At 41.0% G+C, this 25,457-nt stretch overlaps 1 protein-coding gene across 1 annotated transcript; it reads left to right on the top strand.

The window, feature by feature from the left end:
• Nucleotides 1-4,406: 4,406 nt before the first annotated feature.
• tmem170b (transmembrane protein 170B) lies at nt 4,407-19,824 on the top strand. The gene is made up of 3 exons (XM_037796107.1): nt 4,407-5,267; nt 13,512-13,682; nt 17,529-19,824. The coding sequence occupies exons 1-3, from the start codon at nt 5,096-5,098 to the stop codon at nt 17,657-17,659; spliced, it is 474 nt and encodes a 157-aa protein (XP_037652035.1). The 5' UTR covers nt 4,407-5,095; the 3' UTR covers nt 17,660-19,824.
• The last annotated feature ends 5,633 nt before the right edge of the window (nt 19,825-25,457 follow it).

Below are 25,457 nucleotides of genomic sequence, written 5' to 3' on the forward strand. Positions count from 1 at the left end.
TTGGCTGTAAAGTATCGAGTGAAAAACGGCTTTCTAAAGAGTTTCATGGTGGTCAGTGTATGTGCAGAGTATTGGTGGTGGATATTCTGTTTGAGAAGTCGAGCTCTTACAGGAAACAAAGGTTGACATTTGCTTTGCAAACCAAACATTGCCTTCAATGAATCTCTGCTGTCTTGTCTGCTGGTTTCCCCAAAGACCAGCTGTCAGATAGGCCGTAGAGAATAGTGCATGTAAATCCATGTCAGAACTTTAAAACACAAAACCGTATAATGCTCCATTTTCCATTTCTTCTTTGTGCTGTGTGATACTCACCAGTCCTAGTCCTTTATTACATGTGGACAAGCTCATACATTATCCAACACATGCCCAGCTGAAAAACTTTATTAGGTTTACTATATGTAGAAAACCTCTGCTGGGATGGTGGAGTGAGTGAAAATTACATTTACAAGTTTTTGTAATCCTTTTGTAAATGTAGCCTATATTATCATATTAGATCGCACAATGTAGTCTTATATATGATAAATGGGAACTGTAGACAGAAGAAAAAGGTTCATGCATGATGCTGTAAATCTGTACGTTATCTATGTGTTTTTGCATACATTACAGCTCCAGGCAACATATAGACGAATCTGGCGAAATACCGGCAGTAACCAAGTCATCATTATATTACATTAACCTGCCAAAATAAAAAATAATTGAATAAATAAATAAATGACTCCATAAATAAATAAACATGTAATTAAATGCAGCAAAAAAAATATTAAAAATAAATGTAGCCATTAATTAATTAATTGATAAAATGTGACATAAATTGATATTTCTGTTTTAATTTGCTTCTTTATTTATTTATATTTATATTAATTCCCTTATTTATTTAGTCTTCTGTATAATTTTCCCTTTTATTTATTTATGTATTTATTTATGTATTTTTGCATTTATTTTTTAAATTTATTTATTTATTTTTATTTATGCACGATTTTTCCTTTGCATTTCACCCCTTATACTTATTTCCCCAAACGTATTAATTTCTGTATTTTTCTCTTTATACATTTCTTTATGCATTTCTGCCTCATTATGCAAATAAGGGGGTCTGTGACTCAACGTGTGTCATGGGGTCCGAGCATGGGTCAGAGTGCAGAGATGGACTATATGCTAGCCAGCTAGCTGCACTCCAGTCTTCATTCCCGGCTTCGTACAACGTGTGGGTCGGCAAAGAAAAAATGATGTACTATATTTACACCATATTATCCTAGAAAACATGCATCATTCTGTGACATTTTATGTTTTTGCACACATTGATGATGCCACTATTATCCCCTCTCTCTATAATCCTACAGACTTGTATGTAAGGTACTGTCACAGGCTTTACATATGACCACACTGAGAGATGATGGACAACAACAACAACAACAACAGTGCGTCTCAATGCTTTTTAAAGTTTAAAGGAAAAAAGTTGAGTTGTTTTTCCTCTTCCTTTAACCTCTTGGCTGAACTTTTTCCTCAGACTAGCTTTCAAGCCCTCGGGGGGAAAGAGAACGGCGTGAGAGGATATTAAAAAATAGGTTGTGATGAAACAGGATGTTTCAGGAGAAGAAGGAAAGTATTTCACCAGTTATGGAAACTCTCTCTGATGGTCTTATCCCCATCTATTAACCATGAAACATCAATATATCACTTATTGTTTTTACATTAGGGATACAAGCATTTACACATGGATTGTTTTGTACTTAAAGGATAGTACATGTTTTTTCCCACGTAAAACAAATAATTTAATAATCATTATTTTTTATTCAACTTCCGTATAGAATACTAAGAAATTGCTTGAGGTGTGTCATCAAGTCCACAACTCGAACAAGTTTGCTAAAGTCTGCCAAAAGATTTTCATAAAGATTCATGAAGAAAGGAAAAATATGAAGGGTCCATTTGCAAAAACAGATTTTTATTATTGTTTTATTTTGCACTGCAGGAAATATCAATCAGACTGGTGATGGTTTATTCATTTTAAGAATGACCTTTATCTGTTTGTTGTTTTTGCAAATGAACTCTTCGTACAAAACAATAATGAAGATGGAAGGTAATGGCTGTCTGGCGTGTTGTAAAAAATACATTAAAACGTACAGAATTTGTTATTAAAGGTCCCATATTGTAAAAAGTGCGATTTTCATGTCTTTTATATCATAAAGCAGGTTAAAGTGATATATAAATACTGTGAAAGTATCAAAACACTCAATATACGGAGAAATACACACAGCCCGTATTCAGAAATTGTGTGTTTGAAACAAGCCGTTAGGATTCTTGTCCATTTGTGATGTCACAAATCTACAATATTTAGACCATTACAAAGTTTTAAATGTAAACATAATAGATGTGTCCCAGTTTATTTCCTGTTGCAGTGTATGTGAATGACATCAGCTGACAGGACGTAAACATGGACCCAAGCTGTTTTCTAGCAACACAATTTCGTTGAAATGCGCTAAAACGGAGCGTTTCAGAGAGAGCATGAATACAGGCTTATTCAGACAGACAGTATGAGAAAAATAATGTGTTTTTCGAACATTAAAGCATGTAAACATGTTCTAGTAGAAACCCAAAATACAAACATGAACCTGAAAATGAGCATGATATGGGACCTTTAAGGAGCAAAAACTCACTGGTATGTTCCCTTAACATCACCTTTCTGCAGCTTACACTGCACTACGACACGTTTCTCTACATATAGTCTGTATGTTATTGCCTCTCTAATAACAGTAGCTGAACTTACAGGGACATGTGAGTGAATTCCCTCGTGATCCAGCAGCCTATTAAAACCCACTCTGTTAACCTCTGCATTTAGAGGAAAAATTCTACAGACTCAAAAGATGTCAAATGTCAGACGTTTCCTCGCCCTCATACCTCTGAACTGGGACACTTCTTAAAATACTGCACTCCTCAGAGAAATGTTCCAGAACATCCAGCTACGTCTACATAACACACGCAGGTTCCCTCCCGGCCTTCCCACATCCCAACTTTTCTTTTTTTTTTTTCTTTCATGACGCTGTGAGAAAAAAAAAGATGTCAGACAAAGTGTAAAAGCTTCACACTATTTTAAAATAGCTTTCATCTGTTCTCAGGTTCTGCCTCAATCCTACTGGGGCTGAAGGCGCTGACGTTCAATTCTCACTGTGGGGTCTATACTGTATATTCTAGTCCACCTCATCTTAAAGGTCCCATATTATAAAAAGTACAATTTTCATATCTTTTATATAATAAACCAGGTTTAAGTGCTTTATAAATACTGTGAAATTATCAAAGCGCTCAATATACAGAGAAATACACTCAGCCCGTATTCAGAAATTGTGCATTTGAAACAAGCTGTCAGGATTTCTGTCCATTTGTGAAGTCACAAATATACAATATTTAGACCATTACACGGTTTTAAACGTAAACATTCTAAATGTGTCCCAGTTTATTTTCTGGTTGCAGTGTATGTGAATAACATCAGCTGACAGGAATTAAACATGGACCCAAACTGTTGCCAGGCAACACAATTCTATTGCAATTCTATTGCAATTCTGTTGCAATTCTGTTGAAATGCACTAAAACGGAGCGTTTCAGACAGAGGGTAAATACAGGTATATTCAGGCAGACCGTATGAGGAAAATAAAGTTATTTTTAACATTACAGTATGTTAACATGTTGTAGTAGAAACACAAAATACAAGTATGAACTTGAAAATTAGCATATTATGGGACCTTTAAAAAAAATCTGGATTTATTTCAGTTTATTCTTCTGTTTTGTATTTTTTTTTTTTTCAATCCAAATCCTGCCACTAAAAGAATCCCCATTCATTTTGTGCCTTGCTTGCTCACATCCCTCCTATCATATCATTCAATATACAGTATATCAGGCGTTTTGGGGTGAGCCAATCAGCACCACGGAGAGCTCCTGCATCCATCCGTCGTCATGGGCAACGCCCCGGTAGTAGCTGCATGGCATGATGGAGATTTTTTTTTTTTTTTTTTTTATATATACACAGCAAATCAAACATTACATTACATGTATGAAAGGTTTATTTTTCAAATATGTATAAAATATAATTGTGGTCTATGTTCAATGCCTTTGGAAAAGCTGGTACTCAGGGGCTCTGTCGCTTAGCAACCACATTGTTTGGCTGATTAAGTTATAACTGTAGGAGGTAAAACAATAAAAAAAATCTTGTGTACTTAAAGGATCATACTTTTGCATGTTTTGCCCACGTACGACAAATAATTTTATAATCATTATTCTTTAATTCCGTATAGAATATAAATACATGAGCAGACTTGCTCGAGTTGTGCCATCAAGTCCACAACTCGAACAAGTTTGCTTAAGTCTGCAAAAAGATTTTCATAAAGATTCATGAAGAAAGGAAATACAGATTTTCATTATTGTGTTTTATTTTGCACTGCAGGAAATATTAATCAAACTGGTGTTGGTTTATTCATTTTAAGAATGACCTTTATATGTTTTTTTTTTTGTAAATGAACTCTTCATACAAAACAATAATGAAGATGGAAGGTAATAGCTGTCTGTAAAAAAAAAAGAAGATTTTTAACACGTCTCAACCAGGTGTAATAGAGATACTGGTGTGTTGATGAGGATCATTAGTGTTTTATTTAGAGCCTATCCAGTGTGCCATGATGGGGTTGCGCATTTTACGCACGCATTTGACCCATGGATGTACATAAAAAACTATCTTTTGTTCCTCATTCATGAAGCGACGTCAGTAAACCGAGGATGTGTCACTGTAAACGGTAACCCTCCTCCTCCTCTTCCTCCTCCTCCTCCTCCTCCTCCATACAGCAGGTGACTGGCCCTTTAAGGGGTTATGTAGCCGGGCTGTAGGACGAGCCGAGCTGAGCTTCTCTCTGCTCTCCATCATGGCCTCCTCCTCCACGCAGCCACCGAGGAGGATGAACCGACCAGCCAGCGGCCCTTCCCTTCTTCCCGGAGCGGAGACGGACGTGAAGCCGAAGCAGAGGCACCGGTAGAGGCGAGGCGAGGCGAGGAAGAGCCGCCTCACTCTCTGAACACTAACACACCTCTCTCCTCTCTCCATGCCAGCCCGGTCTCCTCCATGCCTCCGTCTAAAGCCAAGTACAGCTATTCGATAAAGAGGAGTGGAGGCGGCTCCAGCAGCAGAACCAGAAACAGAAACATGACAACCAACAGGGATTATTCTGTGAACCTGTCGGTGCAGCAGGTGCTGAGCCTTTGGGTGCAAGGCACGACGCTGCAGCACTTCACAGGTATGCGGAATGAAAAGGTGCCTTTATGTTCTCAGAGTCCTCTCCATCTCCATCACCATCTCCATCTCCATCTCCATCACTACTGCAGGTGTGTCGCCTAGATGCATTTGCATATGCATCCATTTTTTTTTAAAGCAGAATAAATATGTGATATTTTCACCTCCCATGCTTTTAGTGTGCAGAGAGAGATGAAGGAAAACTGGGTGTATCTGTCTGTACCACCTCACCCTCCTCCCTCCTCCACACAGTAGAAATGCCACTCCTCTGTCTGTCCACGCGTGCAGAGTCACTGAAGTAATCACAACATGCAGCTAATTAATCTTTCTGCCTCTCGACTGTGTAGTAAATGAAGTGTTGCCCTCCTCTTCCTCCTCCTCCTCCTCCTCCTCCTCCCTTTGTCTTGCAGTCCAGTAATCAGGGGGGCAATTAGAGGCAGCATCCTCAACTCCACAGGGGGCATCAGTGTGGGATGGTCTAGACTCCACAAATACTGAGGTTTAGTTAAAAAGCCAGGCTTTTCTCAATGAGCTTTTGAATGGTATAGGGGCCAGGCGAGTTAAAACTTTGGGTGTTAATAAACTGCAAAATATGTGGTTGTAGCATCATGATGGGCTGATAAATGAAAGGTTGATACAGATGACAGCATATTAAAGCCACAGTAGGCAGAATGGTTTTGGCATCATTCCATAATAACGTTGCTACGTTACCTTGTTACGCTAAATTGTTACGTTACCTTGTTACGCTACGTTGTTACGCTACGTGGTCTTTTTATATACTTATAGCTTAATAACATTGGACACTCTCTGTCCACACACCGTTAAATATGCACTTTCTGTTATGCCATGTACACAAACCACGTACCTATCAGCTGTGCGGTCAAGATCAGACTTGAGATGTAACCACTTAAAAGAAGGGTGACGTTACGTTGTTACATTGCTACGTTGCTACGTTATGTTGTTACGTTACGTTGTTACATTACGTTGTTACGTTACGTTGTTATGCTGTTACGTTGTTACGCTGTTACGTTACCATGTTACATTATGTTACGCTACCTTGTTAAGCTACCTTGTTAAGCTACCTTGTTACGCTACCTTGTTACGCTACCTTGTTACGTTACATTATGTTACATTGTTACGTTACGTACTTGCTATCTTCCGACAATTGTGTTTTCTAAACAGAAAACTTGGGTATTATACTGCAATATTTACTGAAAATACAGCCAACAGTAGTAAACTTTCAGGCGATCTCCTGGTGATCTCCCTCCAGCCGGCTGCCTCCTTATTTAGGCGTTTGTAGTAAAATGAGGAGGTACAGTAACGTATAGATACGCTGTGCAGCGCTTCGTTGCTCGCGGCCTGTCAGGACATTCCAATAGAAAATGATGCAATCAAACTGATTTTGTCACAGACGCTTGCTTGCGTATCATTCTGTTAGGAGGGTGTAATATGTAGGTATGTGGATGAACATGATTATTTTCAGATTACCTGTCTCATGCACTACTGTCAGAAAATGCCTGCAAGCTGATGTACTGGTGTTCCCTATATGCTTTTATTTCATATGGACATGATGACAGTGTTCTTCTCCAGGTAAAGGTGATGATCCACACCTTTTCCTGGGGATCTGTGTTAAGGAGCTTCAATAGAGACGATCTGGGGTCAGTCAAGTCCACATGACATAAAAGTAGGAACAAGAAAAAGCAGTGTGTGGGCATTTTATCTCTTCCGCTACAGGCAGGCCTAACTTCCTCAGCAAGGACAAAATTGCCTGTTCAAAAAACCTTTTTTCATTATTTTCTCCCTGCTAAATGTACAATGGGGGGAAAAAGGGGTGATGATGTACACAGGAACAACATGGCTGCTCTGTCACACAAACACTAGATTATAGACATTCTCGGATTCCTCCCTGCAGAGTGAGTGAGAGCGAAGCGGAGGCGGACACATGTGGTCATAGCCGAGTTGGCACAGACCCATCTTACGAAATGCAGCTGACATCCTGTGTGTTGAGAAACACATCAAGCAAGAGCGGAAAAAAAAGACGAAGGTATAGCTAATGATGCTGACTCAGCAGGAAGCTGCGGTGCATGTAGAAGTGAGCGTAGATGAGCTTGACATTAGTTGTGAGCTGGGTGCAGGAAACTGCCACCCGATTCCCCCCCACCCCCAGCACTCAACCAGGTGAAAAACGACCTACCGGGGCGTGAGAGGAGGTCAGGGGGAGAGAGAAAGCGTGTGAGCCCTCAAACAATGAGAGCGCTCCCGAAGCAGATGTAAACTTTTGATATACGTCGACCCCTGTGCCCTTTCTCTGAGGGCCCCGGGGAGTCGCTTCAAAAAATGGATTTCCTGTTTATGATTTGTGTGCCCGCAGCAGTTTCACTTCAGCAAACCATAAAAGGAACACAGTTTGGTTTGCAAATATGAACTACAGTGTCCTGTGGAAAACTGACTTTTAACTGACTAGTATTTTTTATAAAACGGTTACTATATCCAGACAGTAGTGCATGTTCTTCTGTGTCCTCCGGTGCTCCTATAATGGTATCTGCAAGAGTTCACCGACCGGAGGAAAACAACCAATCAGAGCCGAGCTGGAGCCTTGCCGTCTCTGAGCAGCTGTCAATCACTCGTGAACTCCAATCAAACGGTCAAACTAGGCAGCGCTGATCAAATAAGAATCAATATTCTGCTACTCTAATGCCTATTTATCACCTCAAATGTTTTCAAAAACATTTTGTAGTCTACTATTTAGCTGTAAAATGAGAAACCAGTAGCCACGTTGAGATAAGTTCAGGAAATACTAAGCACCGCCCACCAGCCAGAGCAAACTTTCTCATTTTTCTCACAAGAAGACACATATACTGTAAATTCCAATTAATATGTTTTCTTGTAATTTAGGCAAAACCTCATCGACAGCTTGTTCCGCGGCCCCCAAATATTATTTATTTATTTATTTATTGAAAACTGGGATGAGAGTAAATGTAGGCTCTGCAGGAGATTCTCAATGCCGGTACTTCAATAAATTTGGTTTATTGTCGAGCCCTAATTGGAAACAGATTTATAGTTATGATAATAATAATAATAATAAACCTTATTTATACTGCTCCAACTTTAACAACATTACAAAGTGCTTTACATAGGGAAAACAAAATTAAAAAAATAAAATAAAATAAAGCAAATACTATGAAATGAGATAAAAACAGTAAAAATAAACAAATGAAACACATAAAGCATAGTGGAAATGGAAAAACAAAACATTAATTGAAGACGTCTTTAAAGATATAAGTTTTAAGAAGTGATTTAAAAGATGTTGGTGATTCTGCCAGCCTCTGAGGGACCCTGACTGCAAACCATTTTCCCTGAGCTGGGACTGCTGGATTCACCGTGCAGTGTTCGGGACAAAGAGATAAAGACCGCTCCAGCTTTATCTCTACCGGCCGGCCACATCCCGCCTCTCTCTCTGCCTCCCCGTCCGGGACAAACCCATCATTCTTCCCCTTGATGGGTGAACTCAGCAGCACCCCTGCAGAGCTCCTGCAGTCCTGTCACTTTGACTCGTTCGTGTTCTGCAGCGGCTCGTGCAGAAACTGACCTCTTATCAAGCGACCAGATAACATGATCCCCTGCTTGTTTTTTTATGCTCCACTGTTTGACAGGCGAGCTCTAAAGCTGCCGTGCGAACGCAGACCTCGTTCTGTAGTTGCCGGATTAGCAGAAGTTAATGCCGGAGCGCTGACTCTGTTTTCTGTGTATCTCTGAACATGACACAGCACTCGAGTGGAGCGCATCTCTCACCCCATCATAGGTTTCTGCTTCTGAGCTGTGACCACCTGCACTGCCGTCCCCTGAAATTAAATGTTCAGCTTCGGCTTCCAGCATCTGCTGAACTGAAAAAAATGACCTGCCAAGAGTGGTTTCTATCAGCCGGAGTAAATAACCAGCCGTGTATTCTCACTGAAACATTTCACCCTGCCGACTTTCTTTCTCTAGTTGTTCATTTAAATCTTGATCACATTACATCAAGCTTGTAATCCATCAAGAAGTGGAACAGAAACATTTAAATGTTGGTTTAAATGTTAGTGACAGATTTTACTGACGTCTGGCTCTCGGTGGCTGTTTAGTGTCCGACCCCGCCCGTCAGTGGCTGTGCTCAGCAATGGTGGATGAAATATTCAGATCACCTACTGAAAGGGTAACTTCGGTGTTTTTCAACCTGGACACTATTTTCCCATGTTTTTGTGTCTAATTGACTAATGGGGACAAACATTTTAGAAATTGGTCCAGTATTGAGGGAGAACACTGCAGACGGCAGCAGCTGGACGAGCTGTAATGTAATTCCGTCGCCGATTATGTTTGATTTTGACGTATCACAAATACGTTTATAATGATAGTCCGCGGAAGTCCTTGTAGGGAGGAGGTCGGTGTGATGGATGGGTCAAACAAACACAGGTCTTCTACCCAGGAGACCGCTGCTCGTGTCCCGTGTGAAACTAAAAGTCAACGTTCACTTAATTTACGTCCGTAGCTTAATAACGTAACAAACATAGTTATTTTAATCCATGATGTTTTTTACTAACCCTAACCAAGTCGTTTTATTGCATTTTTTTTATTTTTTAATTAAAATATGTTTCCCCCTAGATAGAATTGAGAATGCAGTTTAGTTTGTACGGGAACTAGGACTGTCAAAGTTCCCGCAATAATAACGTGTTAATGCAAATTCATTTTAACGCCACTTGCGATTTTTAGGTTGTAGCGGGCTCAGTTTAAAAGCTAGAGTGAAGATACTGGTATCATATGAAACTAAAAAACCTAATGAACCTAATTAACGCTCCAAACTTACAATACATTTTGGTGAGGAAAAACTGGCATGGCCAAAGGGGTCCCTTGACCTCTGGCCTCAAGATGACAAATGACAAATCTCCCTTTAAGGTACATTTTGAACAGATAAAAAAAAAACAGATCGACTGACAGCCCTAGTTGGAATGTAATTTTGTTACGGGACAGTGTTGTTTAGATTAGCTGAGTTTATTAGTGTTAATATTGGATTGTGTTTAACTATAACTATATCGAGCCTTCTGTAGTTATTTTCACCAAGTGGGAGATATCATAGCTGTCAGATATTCCTGATATGTCCGACTCGAGTTTAGAAGTCGGACGTGAACAGTTTTTCCCACTCGGCTGCTTATAATCCCGCTCTGAACGATGTCACCCGAACGTTGCATAAGCTCCTCCAGGAGCCTCGTCTCCTCCGAGGCGCATTTAAACGATTGGGAAATCCTTGATTTCGGCAGACCTCGATTGATTTCCGGGTCACGGGCCGGAGGACGGAGGAGCGAGAACGTAATTAGCAGAATCCAGAATCCATCTCTCTGACTGTTTTATCGTCCGTCCAGTCACAGACATCTCCCTCCTCTTTCGCTCGACGGACGGCGATGGTCGTAGAAAGACGGCAGTGATGCAGCAGCGTCATCTAACTGGCGTGCCCAGTCATGCTGGACAAAGAGCCGTTGTGTTACCGTGCTGTCACTGTCTCTCTCCGACCAGCTCCACAGCTGATTGCCGGATCAATAAGTAGATGTAGGCGCTCAGTCAGCCGAGCGTGGAACAACTAGGTTAGATGGATATGCTAAAGAGCTCCCTCTGGGCTCGAGAAATACTAAGTGATAGAATGTTTATACACCACACAACAATGTCACATTTCCTGTTGATATCCCATCATCCAAACAAAACACGCCTGGGCTTTTTACACAACATTCCTGTGCTTAGGATTGGTCATTCTTCTTCCTCAGTCGATCTTTTCTTCGAGAATAATCTCATGGCCAGCTGGCCTCTCCTTACTCCCACGGTGCCAGTGGTTCAAAGCGAGGCCCCTCCGCTGGCGGAGTGCGACGAGGCCAGAGCTCTTTATGTGAAGCTGGTTTGTTAGACAGAAAGAAAGAAAGAGGGATGAGGAGGAGGAAGAGGATGAGAGAGATTTAGAACGGGGCTGACCCCTGATTTGGTCCGGCCTCTATAAAGATTTTTTTTAAGGCTGTCAATCGATTAAAATAGTTAATAACCCTTAATCACAAATCAATTTTGTATCTGCTCAAAATGTACCTTAAAGGGAGTTTTGTCAAGTATTTAATACTCTTATCAACATGGGAGTGGACAAATATGCTGCTTTATGCAAATGGATGTATATATTTATTATTGGAAATCAATTATCAACACAAAACAATAACAGATATTGTCCAGAAACCCTCACAGGTACTGCATTTAGCATAAAACAATATGCTCAAATCATAACATGTCAAACTGCAGCCCAACAGGCAACAACAGCTGTCAGTGTCAGTGTGCTGACTTGACTATGACTTGCCCCAAACTGCATGTGATTATCATAAAGTGGGCATGTCTGTAAAGGGGAGACTCGTGGGTACCCATAGAACCCATTTACATTCACATATCTTGAGGTCAGAGGTCAAGGGACCCCTTTGAAAATGGCCATGACAGTTTTTCCTCGCCAAAATTAATTCTAAATTTGTTTGTTATTTAGCCTCCTTCCTGGCAAGCTAGTATAACATGGTTGGTACCAATGGATTCTTTAGGTTTTTTGTAGTTCCACATGATATCAGTATCTTCACTCTAGCTCTAAAACCGAGCTCGTGACAAGCTAAAAATCGTAAGTTGTGTTAATGCATTAAAGAAATTAGTGGCGTTAAAACAAATTTGCGTTTTCACGTTTACATTGACAGCTATAGTTTTTTTTCTTTTCTTATGAAATCAGTTATGAAGGCAGCACAATGATACATTTTCTTACTTGTGTTTGGTGCATAATTAGATGATTGTTGGCAGTTTGGGAATTGAACAAATTCCGCATTTTTGTGTCTGCATGAGCAGCGCAAATGTTGAATTGTTCTTCAACAGTCCAGCTGAATATAAAAGGCATTTATAGCTATTGCCTCAGACAAGATTTCCCATTTACCGCTCAACGTTTAGCTCTCTGCAGCTCGTGTGAAATCTCGCTCGGAGCAGTTTTATACATCACGACCTCAGGTCCATTACCACGGTCGGCTGCATCCTCGATGAGCCCTGACTTAGATTGTGGCGGCTGTAGATTGAAATCCTCCCTCGCAGACTCGTGCAGGTTCCAGGAGTGTCTGTGCGTCGTGATCTGTAGCTGTAATACTCAAACGAGGTCTGTTATGTGTGAATCTGTAGAAATGCATCAGGAAACCTCCCAGTGGTCCACGTAGGGAGATAGCATTCTTTCTGAGCAATGAAATCTCTGAATTTGCATGACAAGGACATTTTTTCTTTCTCTATCTAGGGAGGAACATTTATCCTTTTCTTCACTGAGATGGAAATCCTAAGGGATCAATCATTTTCACTCCATCTTTGCTTAAAGGTGCTCTATATGATATCCAGAGCATTAATATAGCAGCAATCAACCATTGTCTATGTAAAGATATAGAGAAGTAATGTCTACCTGAGCAGAGAATGAAGTCTCCCTCCCTCTGTGTGTGTTGTAATCTGAGTTTCTCCGTGCTTTTGTTGTAGAGCTGCAATGATTAATCGTCAACTGTTAAATTAATCGCCAACTATTTTGATAATCAATCAATTGGTTAGAATTTTTCTTTTTAAGATCTGATTCCAGCTTCTTAAATGTGAATGTTTCCTGGTTCTTTATTCTTTTATTCTTATTCTTTTCTGACATTTTATAGACCAAACAACTAATCGATTAATCGAGACAATAAGCAGACAATGAAAATAATTGTTAGTTGCAGCCCTACTTTGTTGACATAGCCGGGCCGGCCGTGACGGCTTCAGTTCCCAGTCAGAAACATAGACTGTATAGCCGTCTCACAGCGAGGTAAATCAGCGGAAATATTCTAAATGTAGCGTACACTTATACGGATTGATTTGTTTACGGGGGCCTTTCTTTTAGGTGTCTAAAATAGGTTTTGCTGTCCACAGTAGTACGTTGATTTGCTCCCGTGCGGACTGTCTTCTACCGTAGGTAATACACTGACTATGGATAAGTGCCTCATATAACCCCACTTCAACACACCCCAGCTATCGCTTAAGTATAGTAGTTAGTAAATAGACTCAGTGACATTCCACCACTACTACCTGACTAATCATTCCAGCATTTATTAAAGTGTTAATATATTGCTCTGAATGGAATATAAGCTATCAAAAGAGTCTTTTTCACATTGTATTTGTCTCTTTTCAGTCTGTATTTGATGTGTTTTGTCTCTCCCCTCGTCAGAGATGTGGTACTGGGTGTTCCTGTGGTGTCTCTTCTCCTCGCTCTTCGTCCACGGGGCGGTGGGGCTGCTCATGTTGGTCATGCTGCAGCGCCACAAGAGGGGCCGCCTCATCACCGTGGTGCTGGTCAGCGTGGGTTTCCTGGCCTCCCTCTCCGGAGGCGTCATCACCAGTAAGTCCAGATATACTCTTTTTTTTTTCTATTATTGGTTTGTTAAAAAAATTTTGTTAGACTGACCTCAACAGAGTTCGGCATCCAGTCAGCCAGAAGAAGACGGGAGGTGACAGGGAGGGAAAGAGAGCGGGACGGAGGGAGTTTGTGTTTCTCCTCCTGTCAAACAGAGGAAGACAGGAGTTGACAGAGAGATTTCAGACTCTTGTGTTTATTTGTTTACCTTCCCTTTTTCTTTATGTAACACAGGAAGCTTCAACTATGTCTGGGTGATACTGAGAAAATATAAATATCTCTTTGTTTTTGGCTCGATTCGAGTGACGATAATTTAAGGGTGGCTATTTGATGCATTTACGAGGTACTGTATGTGCACTCAAGAAAAATAATGACTAAACATGGAAGTGTAATGTAGCCTCTGAAGAAACACCATATTAAAACTCTGTCATAGCATTACATTATAGAGCTGTGAAATGTTTAGAAACTAGTGCCAACATGACACCTGCAAGGCTGGATTACAAATTGGGGAAAGTGGGCCCAGACCCCCAGGGGCCCTGGCAGATTAGTTTGTGGTAATTTAATTAATTTCTGTTCATACTTAATGCACCGCTCAATCATAATATAAACTGAAATGAAAGGAGCCTTTAAAGGGGCACTCCCGCTATTCGGTTTAGTGGTTATGGTGAGCACTACTCAGCCACGGAGTTTGAATAATGTGAGCATTTACCAGGCAGGGAGAGTCTTACAGCAAGAGGTTGTGTCTAAGAGGGAACATGTAAATTGCAAAATCTGATCTGAGATCTGCAAAAACACTCGCGAGACTCGCTGCCCGACAACCTATCCTATCCTATATGTAGCCGGGCAATGTTGGTAAAAATAAATATCTTAAAGGTCCCATATCATGCTCATTTTCAGGTTCATACTTGTATTTTGTGTTTCTACTAGAACATGTTTACATGCTGTAATGTTAAAAAAAACAACTTTATTTTCCTCATACTGTCTGCCTGAATATACCTGTATTCACCCTCTGTCTGAAACGCTCCGTTTTAGCTCATTTCAACGGAATTGCGTTGCTAGGCAACAGTTTGGGTCCATGTTTACTTCCTGTCAGCTGATGTTATTTACATACACTGCAACAGTAAATAAACTGGGACACATTTATAATGTTTACGTTTAATACCGTGTAATGATCTATATATATTGTATATTTGTTACATCACAAATGGACAGAAATCTTAACGGCTTGTTTCAAACGCACGATTTCTGAATACGGGCTGTGTGTATTTTTCCGTATATTGACGGTTTTGATAGTTTAACAGTATTTATATAGCACTTAAATCTGCTTTATTATATAAAAGACATGAAAATCTCACATTTTACAATATGGGCCCTTTAATAATAATATTAATAAGAATGTTTTTCTGGTATTGATATACTGCACTGTAGCCTTTATATAGTGATATGGCAAATGTAAGAAAAAAATCACATTCATTCATTAATTTGCTTAGTTTTTCATCACAAATTAAATTGCAATTATATGACACCACTGAAAGTCACAAAATTATAATATTGAAATTATGGCACAAAACCAAAAATAATAAATATTATATCCCAGTTCTAGCATAATCCTGCATTTTCTGGCTCACCAACAGTTTGTCAGTCTGTCACCAGATGCACCAGATATTATTTAAGCCTTGGCTTTGTCTGTCGTTACCTTCCTCTCAGCGTACCAGAGTGTGATCACAGGGCCTAAATCTATCTGAGCTCCACTGAATGAATCACTCTCCATCGTAGATGCAAGCCGGCCCCCCAAAATAGAAAGACACTTTATTATTAATGTGTAGCAATCAGGGAGAGCAGACTATTGACTGTGTGAGCTGAGCACACACCCCTCAGTATCACCCTCAACGTGCACACCAGGCTGGCTTAAAGTCACAGTGTGGCAGAGCAGAGGCGGCGATCTCAGCCGAGCAGGAGGAAAGAAAAGGTCATGTAGTGTTAGACAGAAAAACATCAACCTTTAAAAACCCCCAATACTTGGTTTCAAATGTTAAGGGGAGACGCTACAGGTGAATAAGGAAAACTAATCGTCACCGTGGAACTTCCCCAGTTGATTACTCACATTAAGGTCATTTCACAGGAAATGTTTAAATATGCAAATGAGGCATTTTCAGAACAGAAATGTGAACATTGGATAAAGCCGGGTTCAAAATTCACACAAAATTATTTCATTTTGTTGAAATGTTAGAGTCAAAGCATTAATGCAATCCATCTTTTGGAGGTCATAGCGGGCTCCGTTTTAAAGCTAGAGTAAAGATACTGCCATCATATGAAAACTACTTCCTTAAACCTTAAAGGAATCCGTCCGTACCAACCATGTCATACTAGCTTGTCACGGAAAAGGTTAAATAAAACTGGCATGGCCATTTTCAGAGGGGTCCCTTGACCTCTGACCTCAAGATATGTGAATGAAAATGGGTTCTATGGGTACCCACGAGTCTCCCCTTTACAGACATGCCCACTTTATGATAATCTCATGCAGTTTGGGACAAAAACTGTTGTTTGCATGCAGCACAAATGTGTTATTTTTGCCTATACTAAAATGATGTGTAGTATTTCTGCATACCGGGGTCCTTAAACAGTCTTGGAATTACATAAATTGGGTATCACTGTAAAGCTGAGACTCTTGTGGATCCAATGAGCCCAACTGTATTCATGTGTGATGATATAAGTCCCCATAGGAGACATTTCATTGAGGTGAGACCATTTTTTGAAACTTGACCTCACTGTATAAAATGACCCGTGGTGAAACTTTACAGCCACAAACTAGAGACCTAGAGCATTCAGAGGATGGATGGCTTTCCTAGGTAGATTGACAATAAGGGGGTTTCTGAGCAGTTTACAAAAGAGAAGTGCTCGCCATCCAATCGCCGAAAAATTGCAATTCTTGCAGAAATCTCCAAAATGTCAAAAGTTTTTGATCCCAAATCACAGCATGGCTTTTTCTATGGTGTCTTAATGTGGTGTTTTGGAGGGCTTATTGATAATTTTTATCAATTCTCGAGTGGTAAAAAAATGATTAAATTTAGCACCAAATCTGTGTAACAACTGGTATCAACTCAAAAATAGCTGCAACAACTTATGAGACATAATAGAGCATGGGGATGACATCATATACTTCTTTCATAATGTTCTAAACCCTTATACACTTTAATTAATCTATTAATTATTTTTTATCTCTTATTAATGACTAGAACAACTTGACACACAGTGACATCTCAAATTAATCTTCGGGTTCCCAGCGTTCACATGATGTACACCACTTAACTGGTGGATAGAAATCTGTGAAATCACCTTTTTCCCAACTAGGCCACATTCAACTACAGTAAAGGAAGCAGCCCAGACAAAATAATACAGCTTATAAGGCCTTTAAATCCAACTTTATCTCTCAGTTTTGTTTAGTTTTGACCCAAAATAAGGCCGCTCTGTTTTGGTCCTGGTGTCAGAGATTCCTCTTGTAGCTGTCTGTTTCCATGACGATGGCCCAAACAGCGTATTGTGAAGATAAGCGTGAACACAGTATGTTGTCTGTGTATTGAATACCGCCCTTCAACCATCTTTTAAATAAATATCCAAACACAAAACCAGACTTTTGTGCAGAGTACTTGACTCCCGGCGGGAAGCTGAAGAGATGAGGACGGACGTGTTTGTCCTCATTGTGAACGGACAATCTGCAGTAATGGTGACAGGCCGTGACAGACAGCTGTGTCTGCCCATCTGTTTGTTTACTCGCTGTGTGTATTAACGCTGGTGATGTGTGTGTGTGTGTGTGTGTTTGTCCTCCCTCAGGCGCAGCGGTGGCGGGGGTGTACCGCGTCGCAGGGAAGGACATGGCACCGCTGGAGGCTCTGGTGTTCGGCGTGGGCCAGACCACCCTCTCCATCATCATATCCTTCTCACGCGTCCTCGCCACTCTGTGAAGCAGAACCTCACCCCCCCCCCTGGACGAGTTGAAGCACAGAGGCTGAGACGAGAACGAATGAAGCGAGCCAATCGGAGACTTTTAAGGTGGTTTGACGGAGGAGAAGGAGGCAGAGATGCTCTGGACCTTTTGGGGCTGGATGCAGGAGACAGACAGCGCCCCCCGGTGTTCCTGCTCTGTTACTGCCACAATCACACTGCAACTCAGAGGGAACTCGACGCAGGCCGGTTGTTCTTTGCGTCGGAGACAGCAGCACCGGGGCGGAGACGGCGCCATCCTCAGCTTCTTGACTTGAAAGCCATGTTTCCGGGTGTTTCCATCACTTCTTTGTGCCAACAGCCTTCTCTGGGACATCCAGATGCCTTTTATGGCCACTGACACTTGAAGGCTTTCTGTTGCACCTGTGGGGGGGGAAACAAAACCCTCTTTTTAAAATAGAAAAACAGCAGAGTAACGACCTGTAATGGTGACCTCCTTCGGTGATCAGCGCGAGAACAAAGGTTGAGCAATGAGCGGTGTTTAGGAAGTGACAACCCGACATTTGTTCATCAGCAAAAACACCATTTTTTCTTCAGTATTAAACATCACCTCTACTGTAGGTCTCCAAGAACAGATTGTTATGATCATTCCTTTTCCTTAAAAGGTTTTAAAGCTGCACCATCCAACACGCGAGCGAGATGCAGCTTTGAAATTTAGCACTTTGTAAACGTTTGAGACGCTCTTTACCTGAGAAGGTGTGAAGGTGTGGTCGGTAGACGTGGAGGAGAAAAACCAGCATCGGCGCTACGTTTGGTTTGATTCATTGTGTGCCAACGAGAACTCCGACTGGAGTTATTTCCACGCATTGGGAAATGGCCGTATTCACTTTCTTGCTGAGCGTTAGATGCAGAGATTCCACTCTCATGTCTGTATGGTATATAAGAAGCTACAGCCAGTTAGCTTAGCTTAGCATAAAGACTGGAAACGGATGGAAACAGCTAGCCTGGCTCTGTCCAAAGGTAACAAAATCTGCATACTAGTTCTAAAGCTCAATCATTAACACGTTACATATATCTCTATGTTAAAGGGCGGGTACATTATTTTTGTTTTGTTTTTTTTGTTTTTTGTATCATTCTGTAGTTCCCCAGTTGTGTTCCTTATTTATTCAAATCCGAACATTCACATTTTGTACGTACGCTTTAGCGTCAAAATGCTATTTTCCCAAGCTCTTCCAAAAAACGCTTTCCTACGTGACCTGACATAGGTTTCTGCATTATTAATGTTACATACAGTAACTTAGATGACAGTTTACCTACACTGAAGCTAAGCTAATGTACTGCTGTGGACGCCACGTTAGTTTGGATCCGAAAGTCACGCTTCTCATCTAACTCTCGGCAAGAAAGCAAATAAGCGCATTTTCCAAAAATAATTGAACTGTTCCTTTAAAGCAGACAGAGAAAGGCCTGGATGAGCCCTCAGATGTGTTTGGACTGAGCAGGTTTGATTCAGGTCTGGTTAGCGTGAGATCAGGGTCAGGTTCTTCTTATTCAGGTTTTCGAAAGACGGGGGCTGTTTTGCTGCTCGACAGTCACACATTCAGACAAACTATTCTGTGTCTGCGATTGGTGCAGATTGTCTGTAATAACGTCGGTAGTGTTACTAACACTGTCTGCACTGCTACAGTGTGAATTCCCCCCCGTGGAAAGCCATCCCTCCCCGGTGAAGGTCAGACGGATTCTGCTGCTCAGATGGCCATTTCTCTATGGCTTTATCTTTTCTTTGTTTTCTTTATTAACCCATGTTCCTTAAGTTTAACTTTGCATATTGCACTGAAATGAATCTGCCTTGTTTTTAGCACAGTGTGCGATGATACTACTCCAGTGTGACCCAATCCAGTAATCACAGTTATTATACACGATAAGAAATCAGTGACACTGATAACCTTGTTTTGGTAAAGCAAAGAAGAGGAATGTGCTTGAAGCTACTTTAATTACTCAAAACTGGTTTATTGTGTTTATGCATTAGTTTGAGTTCTTCACTGAGAATAGAGAGATGCACTGACTTTATTTAAAGCAGCAGTAGGCAGAATGTTTTTGGCATCAATGGGCAAAAAATCCATAATAACGTTTCAGCATAATTCAAGTGTTCTGAGAGAAAACTAGACTTCTGCAACTCCTCATGGCTCTGTTTACAGGCTTTAAAAAATCTGACTCTGACCAATCACAGGTCATTTCAGAAAGAGAGCGTTCTCATTGGCTGTTCATTCAACGGAGGAAGCTGTCAATCACTCGCAAACTCCGATCAAACGGTCAAACTAGGCAGCGCTGATGAAATATAAATCAATATTATTTTCCTGTAATGCCTATTTCTCTTCTCACATGTTTTCAGAAACATCTTGTAGTGTACTGTTTAGCTGTAAAATGAGAAAGTTTGCTCCGGCTGGCAGGAGGTGCTTGGTATTTCCTCAACTGATCTCAACATGGCATCCGGGTCACAAATTTTACATTTTTATATTTTTACATTTATGCGAGAAATAGGCTTTGCAGTAACAGAATATTGATTCATATTTGATCAGCGCTGCCTAGTTTGACCATTTGATTGGCGTTCGTGAGTGATTGACAGCTGCTCAGAGACGTCAAGGCTCCAGCTCGGCTCTGATTGGTTGTTTTCCTCCGGTCTGTGAAATCTTGCAAGAGCACCGGAGGACACAGAGGCACATGATTTTTTTTTTCAGATTACCTGTCTCATGCACTACTGTCAGGATATAGTGACCATTTTATAAAAATAACGTTTTTGCCTACTACAGCTTTAAGTATAATGTTCATTGCTCGGCCCGTTGAGTCCTCCCTAAATTCTAACAGATTATCTCATGTGCAGCAGGGTGAGAGGTTGTAAAGCCAAAGTATCGCTCACATTCTAGCTTTATTTATCATCTTTGTGTCATTTAATTGATATCACAGCCACGTTTTTATTAGTTTTAGAAACATTTGCACACTGGCTCGGCCCCCCAGACTTATGGTACAACAACAACAAAAAGAAAAGAAGATGTTTGTGTGAGTAAGTGTGTGTGCTGCGTGGTTTTGTAGCTCTAAAGGTAAACGCATAGGAGTTATGTAATTGACACAGCTCACCTTCTGTACCAGCTCAGCACACAAGAGGGCGATATTGCACAGAAATGAAGCAGCAGCCTGGAAGATGATTGTGGATTTTGATGAAATGATGAAGTGTTTTGATACAGACATTTGACAAAAAAATGTTTTCTTTCCTAATTTCCCCCCCTGAAAAAATTTAGTGAAAATTCCCGAGAAGTAATTTGGAGTCCCCTTTTTATCCACTGAACGCTCTGCACATTGCCCGTACTACCTGCTTGAATGTTTTAGCTCAATTTCAGGGACCAAATGTGAGTTGCTGCTGATGACTCACCTCCTGTCATAGCGATGAAATCTCTTTGAGGGGCATGTTTGTTTGTACTGTATGTGCAGTTCATAGGAGACATGCGAGTGTCGCCGTGTTGTGAGTAGTATAACAGACATTTATTTTTGTTTAATTAGAGTCACATTCTTTAGCGGACCCCTAAAGCGTCAGAAAGGGAGAGGACTTAATTGTTAGTGACGCCCGTTGCTCGGAGGAGCAGTTCACTGAGCAATGTCTTACATAATGGGTTCTTATTTGATTTTTTTTTCTGCCAATGAAACTGCAAAAGGAAAGGACTGAAGTTGTTAGATGAGTGCACTTAACTGTACATCCTGAGCTGTATATCGCCAAAGTGTACAACCTGAAGAAGTGTAACGCAACAGCTGATATGAACAAACTCAACCACTGGTGATGGAGCATTCACATCATGATCGCTGAATGATGATGAATGCTGTGTTTCTCCGCTCCAGGTTGTGTGATTCAGCCGCCGTCTAAGTGGCTGTGTACTGCAATATCTAAGGAGACACCCAGCGACTAATAATCCCCTCTAGACTTTTAAAAATGCCATCGCACTGCAGCGAGACGCCCAGCTCAATAATCCTGTCTCTGTCATAGGCTCATAACTAACCCCTCAGTCTACTGTCGTCCAAATGCCACATATCCCCCCTCCGCCCTCCTCCCTGGACACTTACTGTGTTCCTGCTGTGATTGCATGGCGTGCAGTTGCAGCTCAGATAACGTGTGAATGGGACTACCGTATACGGACAATCCAACAAGAGACAATGTTGTACAAAAACCCAAAGTGGCACTTGTAGATAATGTACGATATGTTCTTTTTTTAATTTTGTACCAGCCGAGCCGCTGATATTTATAACTATTGCCTATTTATGTACAAATTGTTCCTCCTGTACATACTCAACAGTCGGTTGAATTAAAAATCTTTTTGCAGTATAAACGCTCAGGAGTTTCCGTTCTTAACTGACTGCATAGATCTGTGTCTTCTGGTTTACCATCACTCTTCATCCCTCTTCTTTCAGGATTTGGTCTGCTCCTCTCCCTCGCCTCCCTCCTCTTTTCCAATCATCACTTTAGAGGTGAGAGAACATGAAAATACTTCATTAGCCGAGGACAGAAAATGTCCTTCCCGATTTAGATAAACTCAGCAAAGTTGTCAGTGAAAAAAAGTCAAAGCCAAAGTTTTTAATCTAAGTCCACATTCAGCAGAGTAATTTGAGTTCTTTCAGATAGTTTTTTGGAAGGATATCTAAAGGCTGGAAAATCTGCTGCGTCGTGTGGATTCAATCTGTCAGGATGGCGACCTGAATCAGCCTTAAAATGAGGAATGCTGCAGATTTTCCATTGTTTATGAGATGATTTATTTAAAGTTGACAAGAGTTGATCTGGGAGTTATTTGTCTGCTCTTAGAGCTGATAACGGGCTGTGATTAACATTAACTCTGACATTGTGTTTGTTTTTATATACTGGGTTTTTATATTCTCGAAGTTACAGTGAATATGCTCTGAGAGTTTTGCTGTGTACTAAATTATTAAAAGCATAGAATAACCTAACGGAATAATCAAGTATTTGACTTTTCAACACAAGTAATTCCCCCCTCAAAGTGCCCATGTTCTGTGCACCCGATTTGACTGTTATCAGGCCATTAAATAGTCGTTATCGGTCCCTATAAGCACCATAGATGGTTCAAAACTACAACTTCTTTAGGTTTAAGCAACAGAACTACAACTTCTTTAGGTTTAAGCAACAAAACTACAACTTATTTAGGTTTGGACAACAAAACTACAACTTCTTTAGGTTTAGGCCACAAAACTACAACTTCTTTAGGTTTGGACAACAAAACTACAACTTCTTTAGGTTTAGGCCACAAAACTACAACTTCTTTAGGTTTAGGCAACAAAACTACATTTTCTTTAGGTTTGGACAACAAAACTACAACTTATTTAGGTTTAGGCAATAAAATTACAACTTCTTTAGGTTTAGACAACAAAACTACAACTTCTTTGGGTTTAGGCAACAAAACTACAACTTCTTTAAGTTTAGGCAACAAAACTACATTTTCTTTAGGTTTAAGCAACAAAACTACAACTTCTTTAGGTTTAGGCAATAAAATTACAACTTCTTTAGGTTTAAGCAACAAAACTACAACTTCTTTAGGTTTAGGCAACAAAACTACAACTTATATTAGTTTAAGCAACAAAACTACAACTAATTTAGGTTTAAGCAACAAACACTTGGTTAAGTTTAGGGAAAAACATTGTGTTTTGGCCTAAAATAACTCAAACACAACTATATGCTGTTTGTATCACACAGGAGGTGAAACCCTGTGTTTTGCGTCCAATTCATCGTCACCGACCTCCCCCCTACATGGAGTTTCACGCTGTCTATCCTACAGCGCCTTACTTCTACATCTGCTCCTGTCATAATTGCTATGTCGCTAGAGGACGCTGTCGTCTTCCTTTATACCTTCTTTCGGTGCTCTACCATGTGAATAGATGATAAAACCTACTATGTGGGTGTAGCAGGGCCCTACTGACCCACATCTATAGGGCTTATAACCACCGCTTACGCCTATTTAATGGCCTGATAACAGTCTAATCGGCGGGCCTATTTGACATTGTTACCAAAGTGGCTGCTTGACTTTGAACGTAAAGAATCAAACTCATTAGTGTTCATCACACTGTTGTGTTTGCCCCCTTTGTGAATGCAGTTAGAGGCAGCATCAAGCTGGCATACAAAGCCCAGTTTGTGAATGCATTATTATTCACTGCGTCTCTGTTTCTATTGTCCTCGGGGTCAGAAGCGTCGTCTCCATTCCTGGCTCGTCGTCTGGTGGCACCGAGGCAGACGGAGATCACCGGCACTCCTGGCACAGCTGAGAGACGTACGCTTCACTTTGCCGTACGTGCTCTCCTGCAGCAACCATTTCTAGAGAGGCAAAAGCTATGTTTTGTCTTCAGGAAGTTGGCTGTTTTCATTCGGTGATGTCATTCCCAAAAAAAGCTTCCAGTACGTGATGCCTCATGGTTGTAATGACAGGGGCAGGACCTCCCAAAACATTCTGATTGTGCCCAAGACTCCATGACTGAACAAAACACAATTCAGACCCAGACACTAGTTCTCATATCTGATTTGACATTTCATTGCTATTTCCACCCGTGTGATGTGCTTTCCTCCCTGGCTTGAAAGGATTTGACTGCTGGCTACTTTTTCAAGGCTTTTCAAGGCGAACATACCCAAACCTCAGCAGAGCCGGTTGTCTAAAGTGATGTGTTTATAACGCTGAGAGAAGGACGGCTATGAATAACTGGGATGGAATTTAATCAGCATGCTTGTGGATTTGAAAGGACAAAGGTCATGAGTTGTTATCACCTTGTTTTTTGTTATTTTATTCTTTAATGGCAGAGAGACTCCTGGTTTCCACGGTGGCTTTATTACCAATAAGAGAGAAAAGGCTGAGCAGAGCTGATAAGAGGTCAGCGGCTGCTCTGAGGACAGGAAGTGTTTCATAAGAGACCACGGAATGTGGCCTTTGGTATTTATGGGTGTTTGATGTGTGTTTGGTAAACTGGAAAAAATGTACTGTACAGCAGGGACAATAATATTTGTGCTTTTAACTGACCTTAAATGACCTTCATCACTGCAACATGTGAATGATATTTCTATTAGGGCTGTCAACGTTAACGTGATAATAACGCGTTAACGCTAATCTGTTTTAACGCCACTAATTTCTATAACTTATTAACGCAACTTGTGATTTTTAAGTTGTACCAGGCTGAGTTTTAAAGCTAGAGTGAAGACACTGGCATCATATGAAACACGAAAACCTAAGGAATCCATTGCTACAACTATGTTATATTAGTTTATTGTGAAGGAGACTAAATAACGCTCAAAACTTACGTACAATTATGGCGAGAAAAAACTGTCATGGCCATTTTTAAAGGGGTCCCTTGACCTCTGACCTCCAGATATGTGAATGAGAATGGGTTCTATGGGTACCCACGAGTCTCCCCTTTATATTATATCCCAGTAACTCTCTCATTCACCTGCATCACCTGTTTCCAGTTTCTCTCATCATCCCTGCCGCATAGCCAATAACCGGCCCATTTCCACTCATTCCTGGCCAGATTGTCAATGTTGCTTCACGGCTTGCTTTCCAGCCATGTTGAGCCTGGAGAACTGGAGCCTTGAGCCTGGAGCCTGGAGCCTGGAATCTGGAGCCTGGAGCCTGGAGCCTGGAGCCTGGAATCTGGAATCTGGAGCCTGGAGCCTGGAGCCTGGAGCCCGGAGCCCGGAGCCCGGAGCCCGGAGCCCGGAGCCCGGAATCTGGGGCCTGGAGCCTGAAGCCTGGATTCTTCCTGTCTGGCTGGAATGTCTGCATTTGGGTC

Source organism: Sebastes umbrosus, chromosome 15 (genome assembly GCF_015220745.1).
Source record: "Sebastes umbrosus isolate fSebUmb1 chromosome 15, fSebUmb1.pri, whole genome shotgun sequence".
NCBI lineage: Eukaryota > Metazoa > Chordata > Actinopteri > Perciformes > Sebastidae > Sebastes > Sebastes umbrosus.

Bases quoted from the DNA above. Each gene is read 5' to 3' on its own strand.
- tmem170b (XM_037796107.1), top strand. From the start codon at position 5,096: ATGCCTCCGTCTAAAGCCAAGTACAGCTATTCGATAAAGAGGAGTGGA. The intron at 5,268-13,511 runs GTATGCGGAATG...TCCCCTCGTCAG, and splicing joins GACGCTGCAGCACTTCACAG to AGATGTGGTACTGGGTGTTC. The intron at 13,683-17,528 runs GTAAGTCCAGAT...GTCCTCCCTCAG, and splicing joins CTCCGGAGGCGTCATCACCA to GCGCAGCGGTGGCGGGGGTG.